At 34.9% G+C, this 15,037-nt stretch overlaps 1 protein-coding gene across 1 annotated transcript; it reads right to left on the minus strand.

The window, feature by feature from the left end:
* Positions 1-1,185: 1,185 nt before the first annotated feature.
* Positions 1,186-13,419, minus strand: LOC125215166 (tRNA ligase 1-like). Its single transcript, XM_048116500.1, has 27 exons — positions 13,377-13,419; positions 12,562-13,020; positions 12,277-12,327; positions 12,059-12,141; positions 11,233-11,332; positions 10,785-10,863; positions 10,068-10,191; positions 9,067-9,216; positions 8,945-9,015; positions 8,296-8,354; positions 8,024-8,188; positions 7,657-7,817; positions 7,477-7,508; positions 7,017-7,180; positions 6,707-6,786; positions 6,132-6,197; positions 5,830-6,056; positions 4,860-4,967; positions 4,445-4,542; positions 4,036-4,096; positions 3,073-3,149; positions 2,928-2,972; positions 2,774-2,850; positions 2,478-2,558; positions 2,203-2,305; positions 1,984-2,121; positions 1,186-1,797 (listed from the first exon to the last, which is right to left on the minus strand). The coding sequence occupies exons 1-27, from the start codon at positions 13,389-13,391 to the stop codon at positions 1,405-1,407; spliced, it is 3,267 nt and encodes a 1,088-aa protein (XP_047972457.1). The 5' UTR covers positions 13,392-13,419; the 3' UTR covers positions 1,186-1,404.
* Between the last annotated feature and the right edge of the window lie 1,618 nt (positions 13,420-15,037).

Genomic DNA, 15,037 nt, shown 5'->3' on the forward strand with positions numbered 1-15,037 from the left:
ACTATCTATAATTTAGGTCCTAAGTTAGAATTGGTTTGCCAAATGAAGTTCACATTGTAATGTCCAGACTCTCTAGTCTTCCATTATTGCGATATATTTTACACGCATGCAAAATTTTTATGATGAAATCCTATTTTGTGGAGTATTTTTTAATTTCTAGCGTTTCCTATAAAATGTCTCCAATTTACTTTTTCTTTTGAAAAATTCATAGTTGAGATTTTTTTGAAGAGAAATCGAAGTTAAGGACATTCTTAATGATTAAACAATTTACAATTCTAATAATCTCCGTCAAATAGAAATTAGTGATGACGTTTAATTGAGAAATGAATACTTTTTCTATTTCATTTTATCTGGCTGTCCATGTACATCTGAATGGGACTTGGAAGGTTGAGGTTTTTCACTATTCCAAGGGATTATATGTCCCAACTAAATGTATGTAATCAAACGTTCAAAGGCTTGGTGATTAAAAGCCCGATATTTAGCAAAAATATGAAATAATTTAAATTGAAAAAGTAGTTAATATTGCATCTACACAATCTAAAATTAGAAGTGTTGTTCGCTAGTTTTGATGAAGGTTGAATTGCGATTTATTCATCACTGGGCCAATCCCGAATGATTAACAGGCCCATATGATATGGTATTGGGCCTTTTTATCGAGTAATGTAATTCGACAATTGAAGTAATTTAGCTTATAATATTAAATGTTAAAATAGGCATATAGCAAATAGTGAAATATATAACAAAGTAATGTACAATTACAAACTCTATATAAAAATAAATGAATAAATGATCCCACATTATCAAGATTATGATTAATGAATAATATTGTGAATGAAGAAAATAATGAGTCAATAAAAAAATTAGATTTAGAGTACAACATGAGTTGATCTATATAAATGAAAATTGACTAAATTTTGTGGAGGTGTTAAGAGGACAAAAAACAGTTTTAATGACAAAGATTAACTAATAACCACATTATAAATTTTGTATCCTAATCAAATATTAGGTGACAGTTAAATCATGTAATGATTAGAGATTAATCTAGAATAGGTCAAGTGTGTCGGGTGTGTCCTTCCAAAGTTGTATAGTGTGTTGGGTGTTGTGTACCTGTGTATAAATTGAGAAATATTTACAAACAATTTGCAAAATAAATTGGAAAGGTCATATTAAATTCAAGCTTTCAAGTTAAAATAATACTATAGGCCAAAAATATAAATTCATGTTGGTAGTTGCTGATCTTGGCTTACAGAAGATCAAATTTTTGTTTCTCATAAAAATTACACATCTAACTAGGATCATTAGTTTCTTTACCTTCATCATGACTCATGAGTATCCTAATTGAGAATTCATGCAACGAAAAGATAATCTCAACTTGCACAAAATTGATTAAACGCCACAAAAGACTCAGAAGAATTGGACAACTCCCGTTACGGTGGTGGGTGGATTGATCTCGACACGAGTTGCCTTTCCTTGTGCAAGCAACTGAGGCAATTCATTCGCTTCTTTAGCCGCAACACCTTGAGCAGTCCATAAAGTCACATGTGGCCATTCGTTTTTCGAATCTATTTTCTCTCCATCAACTACTCCGGGATCAGCTCCCAATGCTGCCAACTTGTCGCTGAATAGTAATGAGCTGACAGCAACAGGAACGCTTTGGTTGAGATGCAGAGCAAAACTGGCTAAAGCAGTTACACCATGGCTTCCTCTATGAGCCAGAGTTAAACGGGCGTTTTTGAGGCTGCTCTTCAGATCCTTGTCCTTGAGGAAACCTTCGACTCTCGGATCCTTCATACGTAACTGTTAAATGATAACAATTGATCACATGTCCGCAATACCTCAAAAGCACAGATTTATACAGTCCTAAAAAATAATAGCGTTTTATCATGAGCATTTGGATGAGACGGATGACGGTGAGCCCGGTGAGGATACTATATATAGTGGCCATTTAAATAATTTCTTATCGTAGATTATAGTACCACTTACATTATGAATGATATCAATGATTTTTGAAATAGGCAGAGTGACAGCAGCAAAGACCATGGCCTTAGGTGGGCTATAATCTGCCTTTGCGATTGCTTGAAGCTGCTCGATAACTTTGTCAACAGCGACGCCAAATGGGACCTATGGATAAGAGTACATGATATAGTAAAAGCACCAATGAAAAAGAGATTTCTGCTTTTCAAAGAGAGTGATAACACTGACCTGAATAGAATTGAGATAATCAGCATGTGCGGACAAAGTATCACGTAACTGCTTCTCCCATTTGGTCCACTCCTCTGCATATTGGCCTTTTGTGGAATCCAATCTAGCGGATCAGAAGCATAAAAAATTAAATCGACGACAGTCAACATGCGGGATGAGGCTAACTAAATTGCAGATACGAGAGGTGAATAGGTGATGCACCAGCACAATTCAACAGAGCCAACAAGAAGAGACATACAGCTTAAAGATGTACAGAGATGGAACTGGGACCTTACATTCCATGTTGTCGGCAATGAAGCTTATATAACCTTAATCCTTCCTGCAAGATAGATCTCACACTTTCGGGTAGAGGAGGTCTTTTTCACATGCAAATTTGTATAAAAAAGACTTGTGAGTCCTAAGCAAATGTGTGTGTGTGTTTGTGTGTGTGTGAGAGAGAGAGAGAGAGGTAGAGGGAGAGAGACTGATGATCAAGGAGGAAGATAGAGCAGACAAATGATTTAAACCAGTCGATATAACCTAAATAGTTAAGAGTTTTCCAGTTAGTCATATAACTATATGAAACACTGACCTTTTGGGTTCCAATAAAGGCATCTTCACAATAGAGCCAAAGCGTTCGAATAGCTCTGTTTCAAACTCCTTACGATCCTGAAGATTGTAGAAAATAGCACCATTCATGATTTTTTATGCAATAGTTTTGCCATATTAGACTGAAACAACTCTACCTTGCCCTCATAAAGATTGTAGAACTTCAGCACATAACCAGCATTCTGAGATGAATGGTCAAATGAATATTAATTATCAGGTGTAACTTTTCCAAGAAGGAAGAATTGGGCTACCCAACATGAAAACAGCTAATATCATTATTACCGGATGATTAGCACGGTTAAGCACTCGAAATATAAAAACAGCAAGAGCATCAAGCGAGAACGGATTTGATTCAGTCCCTGCACAGTTTCAGCGGACCAAATAGATGATGAACAATCCGATAAGCGGAAAATATGAATAAAGGATAAACTATATAAAAATAAATTAGAACCCTTAAGAAACAAAAATGTTCGAAGTAAAGTTGTGATGAAGTGTATGAACTATCAGCACATCAACCAATCAGCTCTCGTACGAGCAGAAGATCGTGGCATTTCAAACTCTGTACAGTTCACAAATTTGAGTTTCCATGTTTATAAGCTCTGGTGTTTACTTTACACCTTACAGGCATATATATACAAAGTGCACAAGTGATTAAATGTCATATTCTGACCTTCTATAAAGAGATGCTTGACCTTGGTGCCAACTGATGGCCTCGAGGATGAGTCGAACTCATCTCTGGAGCTTATATCTTGAATTAAAAATAAAATTTTCCTACCAAATATAAGCCCCCGATCTTACAAACCACGTTGTAGCATATAAACCAGAATATGCATATTAAAATTACTGCTAGGCAGTAACGCCTTTTTTTTTAACTAAAGATCGCACGAATGACCTCAAGATCAATAATGATATTTATGATACTCCGGAAAACAAATCAGTGATGCAAGTCAAGCAACTCATTTTCGCAACATAACATCTATTAGCATAACCTTTACAGTTTCTGGAGGGTGCAAGAATTGAACTAGACAACACAAGAATGCTTATAGGTCAGTACACTCATAGGTTTCTGACAATGACCAGATAGTCTTTAATAGAGTAAAAATTGTAAAGAATACAGCATTGAAGAGTGAAGCATTGTTTTCACAAGAACAGAAGCAAGTTCAAATAGATAAAAACAGAAGCAATGTTTTCACAAGAACAGTAAGGTTCCTAAACTCATGATAAGAATCCATGAAAGAAATTGACCTTCTGAGTCGGGTATGACTGGAACACCAGGTGCCCCTGTGCTGTGACACATGCGCTCAATCTGCAAAAAATGAATAACATACAAATTAAGTTAAACTCAACAAAATACAAAATTTTACCTGCCATCAACTAGTCATGAGAAGGAATGAAGAAGAAGGCATAAGAAGGCTCAATGTCATATCTTCGCACGACAGAGAAAACTGTGTCAGTATTTTGGAAATCACGTATACAGTCTTTTTTGCTTACTATGTGATGATGACAGTTGATGGTGCACTACCATAACATTGTGAAGTGAGCAAAAAACTAGCAGTTCCTTTTATATGATAAATGCCATCTCAAAAACTTAACAACGTTTGAAACATGCTGCTGGATGAAATACAAAAGCTGGGATGGAAAGAAAAAGTATGACCTTTCTCCAAACTTCTTCATTGGGAGCATTTTTGTCAGCAAGGATAATGGAGTACGGTTCCTTGCGGTGCTCTTGATCAACCTCAAACCAGTATCCCTCTAATTATGTCACAATTGGTTAATCGTGATATAGGTAAACAACATGATAATCCAGAATCAAAGTAACAATACCATGTAGAGCCCTCACCCGAGTGGCCTAACCTAAGGAACAATAATGGCCACATAAATTGCATCATGCAACACACACAAAACCAATTTCCTTAGCATTGTGTCAGGGTTGTGCAAGTAACATGGCATTTATAGCACTCCAAATAAAAAATTCTATTTATGATCAAACACATTCATTTTATATCATCCGAAAACTGGTTACTGTAAGTTATTGCACAGTTTAAATGAGATTGAGCTATCCTATATACCTTTGATACGATCACCCATCAAACTTTTAACTGGACGATCATCACCAAGCCTTCCAGGAGAACTCATTATTTCCTTACAGAGTGCCGATTTACCACAACCATGGATCCCTACATAGGAAATTGACAGTGCATTAAGAAAGTGGGAGATCCTTTACCAGATAAGCACTGTGCAAATATGCATGCACACACACACACGCATCGAAATAAATGGAAATGCATTATGCTCAACCCTTTTATTTGTGAAATTCCTTGATTTAGCAAACCCGATGCACCAATGTTGTAGAAAAGTTTAGAAATTTAAGATTGAGGCTGAATTTGCATCACTGGAAAAACATATTATTCCATAAAGAGTTCTGAGGACAAGGACATTACTTTTGGAGTAATATTTTAATTTCAGCTACAGTTGTGTGGGCATGAATATTATTTCATGAGGGAGTGTTATATTGCTAACTCAATACTTAAAGATAATTTCGTAAGGATTCTAACGAGATCTCACTTGCATATGTTCCGACGTCAAAATTTGAAAAAAAATTCAAAATTTTTTAATTTTTTCGTACAACACAAATGTCAACATAGTATATAAAATATGTCAATATAATACATGTAGAATGTCAATATAAGCAATGGGTTAATATTCTCAAAGCATTGTGTTGACATTCTCAAAGCAATATGTTGATATTTACGAAACACTATATTAACATTTTCATCCAAAACCCTAATTTGATAGTTTTTTTTATCTTTTTCGATTTAATTAATAAAAACAAAAATTACACGTGGCAAATTGTAGACCACAAGTTTTCTAAAATCCTATAGTCTTAAATTAGTTGTGGTTGGCAGTTAAATGATGAGTTAGCAATTGATCACTCACCTTGTTCCATGATACTATATAACAAGCACTATCTCATGCATTAGCCCTTTTATAATATACAGTGATACACAGAACGTCCATAAAACTGAATATAATTCCTACCTGGAAAGAAAACAATAAGTCCATGATCCTTAGCAACGGTTTCCTTAGCCATGGGAGATGGACTTGAAGGTGTCATATCTCGCTCTGGTTCAAGGTCACCCTCCTCAATTAAAGCTTGATTTTCGGAACTGCACATTGCACATTTCTCAAGGAATGGCTCTGCTTCACTAAGATATGTGGACGAGGGCAGTTGTTTGTGCCCACATATTATGCGAATATATACAGCCCTTAACAGGGGCAAAAAAACGAATCAGATACTGGATTACAGGTTTGAAAGAATGTAGATAGACATCAAGATATACCATGCATCCAGCATCTTGCTGAGCTGCCTTTGCTTTTCAAGTGAAGTATTCCATATCTCCATTTGCCTAGGTTGACCAAACATTAGTTATAGACACAACAGAAAATAACACTATTTTTATTATTAGAACTCAGGTGTGCCAATATATTTGTTTGGAGGACCTTGAAAGTACAATGATTTTCAGGAAAATCTTATAAACAAAGGAAGCCAGTGAATGGACTGCAGATGATGCAAGACTGTTATATCCCAATAAAGTAGTCCTTTGTTGGCCATTGTCAAGTTTCCCAAGATTTAATAGGTTAACAGTTGAAAAGTAAAAATTGAACTTAACAAAATTAAAAAATGAAACTTGTAAAACTAATTTACTCCACAAAATCATGAGGAGTCTTCAAAACTACTTTATGAAAACAAGAACCAGCATGAACTCAATACAAAGGCCAAAGTTCTCTCAGAACATTACTCTGGAGCAAATGGCTATTCATACAATACGTTCACTGATGAAGAGGTAAAGTTTAGTTCTTATTCTTATTTTCAATTTACGCTTACAATCAATAAGTGAGGTTTACGAAAACATACCTCATGTAGTAGTTTTTGTATGCAGTTTCACCTTGCTTAAAAAGAACAGACAAGCCATTCCGAATTAAAAAGGTCCGTATCTATATGTTGGAAAAAGAAAAATAAATTCATCAATTACTTGTTGTATCAACATCACATAGAGCAATGGACCCTGATATCATCCTAGCACATAATAAGAGCATGTGCAACATTAGAAGATCACTGAGATTAATTTAGACATAGTTTCAAGCTACTGGAGACAATTAGGTGAAATCTAATCAAACAACCTAAAATTATCTGAGTGATTTTGACAAATGCAAAGATCCCAAACCTTATATGTAAGGAACTTCAACTTGATCATCAGGTTTGCATCTTCATCTGCTAAATCATCCTTTGTTGATTCGCCAGTTAACTCACTCTCGGAACTAGCTTTTTTGGCGAACTCTGCGGATCTTCCCTCATCAACCTTGAATAAGTTCAGGTCGACGAAAAAACCTGGAAAAGTAACAAATAATACAATAATTTCTGGAATTGTCAGCATCAGCAACTATTCACAAAAGAAGAATCACCTACAGAATTAAGCAAAGAATATCAAAAGGGACAACACAAAAAATAAAGATGATAGTTCTCTCCAAAGCATGCAACGCTAGTTTGGCTAACGGGGGGCCACGTCTATGTTTCATGAGATATAAGTAATGCTCACTCGACTTTTAAAGATATTATTTCAGGTTCAGGAACAATAAGCAAATAAAAACAAAGATAAATGCTGATATTTAAAGTGAACTATATACCTCGATATAATGGCCACAAACCAGGATTGATCCTGCAGTTAGACATATTTGTTCATAAATAAAAACAGAGTATGGGAAGATTTATATGCAATGCATAACACCTAGAGTAGTTATATAGGAATGAGTATAACAAGAAGCAAAATTGATTTGCAGCTTATGTATTTACAGATTTCATCACACCTCATCTCTTTCTGGTACTTTCTGAAATATGAATCACGATGGACATGGATAACCATCTTAAAATGAAGACTGTCATTTGTGGTTGAACCCGCTTTATGAAAGTTACGGTAAAACTTAAAGGCAGCAGGGTAGTTTTTTTCTATCATCAGACGAACAGTTTCCTGAAGCAAAGGTGAAAATAGTTGACGACATTGAACTAATAATACATATCAGGATAGTAGAGCATCAACATGATTAAGAGATAAAAATGAAGAGTCAATAAACTAACTCTCGATCCACCTGTCCATGAAAGATAATAGAACACTTATTTGTCAAATTTCACCATTTCTCTCAGTTTGCAAAGTCAATGATTAGTTGCAAGAGAAACCTGTAATTTGGTAGTAGAAACATCTGCTGGACGGGATTGCAGAAACTTTGAAAGCACAGATCGATCTGCATATCTTGATTGACTATCAGAAGCTTCAGTTCCAAACCAGTCCTTATAGTTTGGGCAGAAAGATGTACCAACACTCTCAAGAAGCACCATGATTTGCTGCAGAACCAAATAACATAAAGAAAATTAACCTTCCAAGTACACTACAAAGACAGTTTAGTAAAATTAAGCATATTGGATAATTGATAGAAGAAATATCAGATAACCTGCTTTTCATTGGTTCTGTTTTCAGCGCATATGTCACGCAGGCTAGTTCCTAGGTCAACTGCAGTGCAATTTTTAGACAGAAGAGCATGCATCAACACAAAAATCAAGTTCAAGTTGTGCACAATACATGATATCATGTAGCAGGAAGACACGAAATGAACTAACATACATCAGCCATAGAATTTGGAATTAGCAGCAAAAGTTTTCCCCGATTACAAAATAAATGAAATAAGAAATTGACAAGAGGCTATTATTTTGATATGTAACTATGAACCCTCAACCCTCTTAAGTCTAAACAGTTCTTGCCCAAAGCCACCTTCAAAAAGATTTAAGTTGTTTATTCACTTGAGAATGTAAAATGTGATTAGCAAATAAAGAACATACATTGATAGTACCATTGAGGAAACATAATGAGAAAATAAGTTTGAGACTAGATGTATAACTTTTCAAATTATATGCACAGTACTGGGGCCATGATATTTACTGTTAAATATGTCCTGAATATAGATAATTGGAACTCATCATAGGTTCTTGTTACTACACTTTTTTAGGATTAATAGCTTTGACAGTGAACCTAGAAAGCTATCATATATAAAGGATGGTGAAATGGTATTAAAGAAGATTTTAATTCGGATAAATACAGATTACCTCCTTCTGTTGGTAGTGGAGGATGGTCTCTCAAAACCTGCTTCATATGTTCTGAGCTACAAAAACCGCAACTATCCGTTAACAACTAATATCAAACCATGATAACATGACAAAATTGCAACAGACATTTAGTAAGTTGCATTCTCAATCTAGATCTAACTTTACCAGGTATTGATATATCAGCAACTTCATCAAGTTTTTTGCATACAGTCGTGGCTGTTCCTTCCTCACTGAGGTCATCATAAGCCTTAAAAAATAACATTACAGATTTCCTGAAATAGAGAGATGGTATACAAATAGATGCATTAAAAGAGGTTTCTGATCTTTATTTTAAACTTTGATCAACTTAAAAGGCCAGTGACCTGAACCATAAACTATCTTTTTGAACCTAAACCCAATATTCATAATGCATAGGCTCCCTAATAAATTAAACCAATCAAATGTTAACAACAAATCAACGTGTTTCTGAACTTATATGTGGACGAACAAAGTTGGACTGTGATACATATCCCACATCGGTTTCACACGAATATATGGAATTGCATATAAGAGGGAGTCAACCCTTTACTTTGACCATGGTTTTGGATTGGGTTAGGGCTTCCTATCTTTTAGGCTTATCAGATTGGGTCTTGTGACCTTAAAGTTCAGGACACAACATGTTATCATCTACAGATTTGGCTTCTGAAAATCTTATTTGTCTATTGTTGTATTGGATATGAAAAAAATTAGTATCAAATTCTTTTTATCGTTCTATTGGACCAATAACAAACAGATTTTGGAATAAACTCACAGCCTCACATTGAAAATCAAAGCATCAAGGACAAGAAAATCCATATACAATGACAGGATAAGCTCATAAGCCTAAAGAAAACCTGTCATCTATGATAATCTTCCGGGATTTCTCATATGCAATACAGATAGAAAATTCCTCATATTTCAAAACAAAGTACTTAGTATTTTATTTGAAGTCTCCATATGTCAAAACAAAGACTAATGTATCCATCAAATGCAATCATTCAAGTCAATATTTGTTTTTTTTTATAATACAATATCAAAGTAAAGTTCAACGTATCAACCGAATATTGTCTTAACTCGTGATGATAGATCATAGATCAAAGCTCACCTTGTTGAGAATAACCACACATGATTTGTAGGTAGACGCCAGTTCCTACAGAAAGCTATAAGATCAGGGGTAGAGTAGAATTTTGGTTTTCCATTACCCAACTCCGTGACTGCAGTCACAACCACTGTGGAAAAAAGGTAAAAGGGTATCTGCAAAATTAGGGAATACAAGCCTCGATTTTTTGGATGAACATTAAAAATTGAATACAGATGAGAGTATTCATCAATACTTTCAAAGAAGTACAGATGTAAAAGCAACGGAAAATAAAACAGCAAATAATGTTATCATGCCCTTCAACCAGATGGCTAAAATCGAAAAAAAAAACATCTGCAAATGAAGAAATTATGCAACCAAGTTTGCTTCAAAGCACATGACCAAATCAACTGCTTGATCTACAAGTGACGCCCATCTTTAATCCAATCTCATGTTCGTTTTAAGGAAATCAAGAAATACAAATTCTGAAGTGTATAATTATTCAGAATAAACCTTCAATTTACTAAACTTGTGAAAAAGATAAGCATGAAAACGAATTCGAAAACTGCAAATTAAGGACACGAGAAAAGTGGGCTCTTAAAAGGAATACTGGCATCTTCAGCAAGATGATTCTTTAGCACTGAACAACAGTAAGTTTAGTAAGTCCATTTCAAGAATATAGTTCATGGTTATCCTCAAAGTGAATATCAAGGAATTAATGAGAATATATACTGGTTCACTCACCATAATCTTTGTGGGGACGTTGCCCATGGTCTCCTAATACAGCAGTTACCAGCTCCATTGACACACACATACGATTCCTCTTGAGTAAAACAAAAAAGTGGTTCTTTATTTAGATGACACAGAAAACCAAGAAGAACAGAGGCATACTACAATCTTACCACATGCTTAAATACATTAAGTAAAACTTATCAAGTAGCCATTCTTAATATAGCAATGCATGAAAGAACTGGATGACAGGGTATCTTCATTAAAAATTAGGAATGAAAATGATGAAAAATCTACAAGCCATATAAATACTGAAGCTTAAATGTTAACAAGTCTTAACAGGTAATTCAATCTCAAAACTAAAGGCAATCTCAAAAAATTATATCAACTTTTCACCCAACACAAGGGCAGTAAATTTCATTTTTACATGGACTACGTAATAACTGTGTCATTCCAGATTTACCTCAAGAAACTCATTGAACTCGGCTTGCTTCTTGCTAGCTAGTGAACCCCAAGCTTCACAAAACATGCGTCCAAGTACAAAAACACCAACTGCAGTGTAACTGTAGTACACATCAAATTACAGTCTTTCATAAACAAACAATAAAAGGATAGCAGCAAAGCACAAGACCAATAGAAACCATTTCGAAGGCCTTCTCTTATTTCTAGATCATATTACGCGTACGACAAACATGCATTGACTTGGTCAGCTATGCTAACCAATGGAGAGATATGGGGGAGACAAATCAGTGGATTGTTAGGTTGTTATTTCAACTTTATTATTCCTATTTTGTTGCATTAGTTTTATCATAAATAGAGAGGACCCTGGACATTGAAAAGCTATCTTGGGAAAAGATCAGAAATAGAACGGTATGTAGACCGTGACCTCCGGCGTGAGGATTGGGCTCCGACGTGAGGATTATTTTCTTGAATTTCTTCTGTTCAATTAATTCTAATGGTGTCAGTGTGTGTTCATTAAATCTTTGAGCTTCTTTCTAGTTTATATTCTTGTTCCTCAACCTTTACTCCTATCATACTCTCTAAGCAAATAGTTCAAGCCATGAACAATATTGACTACAATAAAATGCTACTGAATTGGCCTTGTTTCTTCCCTTTTTTTGGGTAGCATGTATTAACATGTAAATTAAAAGGATTGCATAATTCATCCTAGTAAAAAACATTTTAATTTTTACCTCTAGACAAGACGGTTACACTGAAATCGGTACATGAGAAAATGGATACCAAAAAGACTAATGAAAGGATAAAAGGACAATCAATGGTAGACTTACATATTCCCATAGCTATTCTTGGCATATGCTCCTCCCTCATGTCCGGCGTACATGAAAAGTGAGCCAGAGTGCTTGAGTGAAACCTGTAAAAGTCAAAGTTAACATAAATCTTTGATGCAGTAAGGCCATAAATTGAGGGAAAACAAAGGAGTAGCAGTAGAACAAAGGTTCTTGTATCAGTAATATCAAGAGAAACATTAAAAAGTACATTATCCTACCTCCATAGTAGCTAAACCTTTGGAAACCATCTCTATCATCCTTGTCTTAACCTGCAAGAATCACATTAAGAAACGTCATACATGTATATCGCACTCTCCGAAGAGTATCTGAGTTTTTCCCAACACTTATTAAAACTACAAGAATATGGGCCATTTATATCCTAAAGTTCACTTGAAACGTTTAATAATCATCTGTTATTTAAGGTAAAATAATCATAACGCCAGAATCTAGCATATTTTGTATTTTGTTCGATCCAGAAAAAAAGAATAGATGAAATAGCTTACCTGTTGATCAGACTTGTCATTTTCAAATTTAGGGTAAAAAGTTGCTCTAACTTGTGCTCGTGAGTACGTCAAGCTGTCAGTGGTGAAGCTTTGCAGTAAATTTTCACTAAATAGCTTGCTAGAAAGGGCAGCAGGTGCCCCAGAAGATTCAGTTTGGTTTCCATGATCTGGTACTATCATTTGATCGGCTGGAGCTGAACTCGGTCCTACTGTTGATGCGCCACTTATGGTTCCATATGCCTCGGGATTCAGTACAGACTTTTGTGAACAAGCAGGCAAAAAGTCCATTTCCCCAATGCTCCCAAACTGGATCGCTAATGGTGGCAGAACTAGCTCTTCTGCAACCCTATCCATGGCAGCTTCCTTTCCAGCATTTGAGGAACTCCCTGAAGCTGACAACGACGAAGCTGACTTGTTGACATTTGACTTCTCCACCCATCTGTGTTCTTTACTGTCTCCCTGCCGCAGCAAAATACACAAAAGCAAGGTAAAACTATATTATGAGCAAGTATGCTAGATGAAGAAACCAGGTGCGGCTATGTTAGAAAAACGGTAAACCCTAACTGCGTACGATGATAGGAAACACGATCAAACATGCATTTTTCTGCGCCAAACTCCGAATGCAGATACAAAAATACCATTAACGGATGGAAAACGAGACTAATTCTGACAGTTAATCGCTGATACAAACAAAAACTGGAAGTAATCCCGATTAAGGAATCTCCAACACAAAATCAAGCACCAAATAAAAAGTAGCGCGTAGAATCCGAGCATGGATAACAAAACACGAGTCCATTGGATGAAGAGCGACATACCTGCTTGCGAGGCATTGTGAGCGGGGAGAAGGATGAGGGAGAGAAAGAGCGAAACGGGATTGAGATTCTATATAAAAAGGGCGAGCGAGAATAAAGTTTATTGGACAAAGCGCTGAAAATCCCTGCGAAACTGACGCGAAACAGACATTCACTAGCTTAGAGAGTCTTTTAATAATTTGTCGACGTGAATATTAATCAAAAGTATTCACCTTTTTTTCAGCTGTAGTAAAAAAAATTCAAAGAGAAATGATAGTCCAAAAATAAATACTTGTGTTCACACAAAGGAAATTGTCTGGCAATATATATACTCCCTCCGTCCGCGTTAGGAGTTCCATTTGTTGGCGACACGAGTTCTAAGAAATGTTAAGAAAAGTGAGCGTAGAAAAGTTAGTGGAATAGGGGTCTCACTTTAATATATTAGTTTTACGTGAAATGTGAGTGAATTGAGTTAGTAGAAGGTGGGTCCTTTTACTATTTATAGTAAATGTGAACCGGGACTCCTATTCGCGGATGAAAAGAGCAAGAGACAAGAGAACTGAGAATAAAATCTCTCTGACTATATTTAATTACTTTGAAAATATTTATTGAATTCATTAACTTTCTCTACATACGCGCATTAATTCAACTATATTTATTTTAAAAAGTACTCCTAACAACTATAACGACTAAAGGTCATCAATAAAATATTCATCAACCAGTCAAAATTTATTAACTCCTAACAACTATAAAGACTAAAGGTCATCAATAAAATAATCATCAACTAATCAAAATTTATTAGCTCCTTTACTTAAAGCCATCAAATAGTAGCGGTACACCAAAACAGGCATTAATACGATAGTAAAATTAAATGAAAACAGGCATTAAGTTATTTTAGTTTTCGATCTAACATATGAATGAAGTTATGAAACGATTGTCCTTCCATTCCCAATTTGTTAAATAACCAAAAATGTACTACTCCGTATTAAATATACTACTTGAATACTACAGTAGTACTAAAATAGTAAAACAATAGAAAATTTATGTATATCAATTATGAAAAGTGGAAAGAAAAACAGAATTTCAATATTCTATGCCAATTAGATCGAACGTTAAATGCACAAATATACGTGATAGATATATGCACAAAAATGGATGTATTCTCTGATTCTCTCCCTCTCTTTGTATTCTCTAACTCTCTCTCTCTCTCTCTTCATATTTTAATTCCTCGTATACTCAGTTAGTAAAAAAAATACTATAATGTAAATGATAAATGAATAGGTTTTGGTTATATATTGTTATCACGTAGTTTTCTCAAAATCTAAATTTCCCTATTTTAACTAACCAACAAATGAAAAGGGCTAGGAAGATTAAATCAAAAGAAGAGGAGCATTATAGGAACAAGAGTCCATCATACACCACCAAATTAATGCAAAATTATCTATAATTTAGGTCCTAAGTTAGAATTGATTTGCCAAATGAAGTTCACATAGTCATATCTAGACTCTCTAGTCTTCCATTATTGCAATACATTTGTCACACACATGCAAAATTTTTATGATGAAATCCTATTTTGTGGAGTATTTTTTTTAATTTCTAGCGTTTCCTATAAAATGTCTCCAATTTACATTTACATTTAAAAAATTCATAGTTGAGATTTTTTTGAAGAGAAAGCGAAGTTAAGG

This window comes from Salvia hispanica, chromosome 3 (genome assembly GCF_023119035.1).
Source record: "Salvia hispanica cultivar TCC Black 2014 chromosome 3, UniMelb_Shisp_WGS_1.0, whole genome shotgun sequence".
In the NCBI taxonomy this organism is placed as follows: Eukaryota; Viridiplantae; Streptophyta; class Magnoliopsida; order Lamiales; family Lamiaceae; genus Salvia; species Salvia hispanica.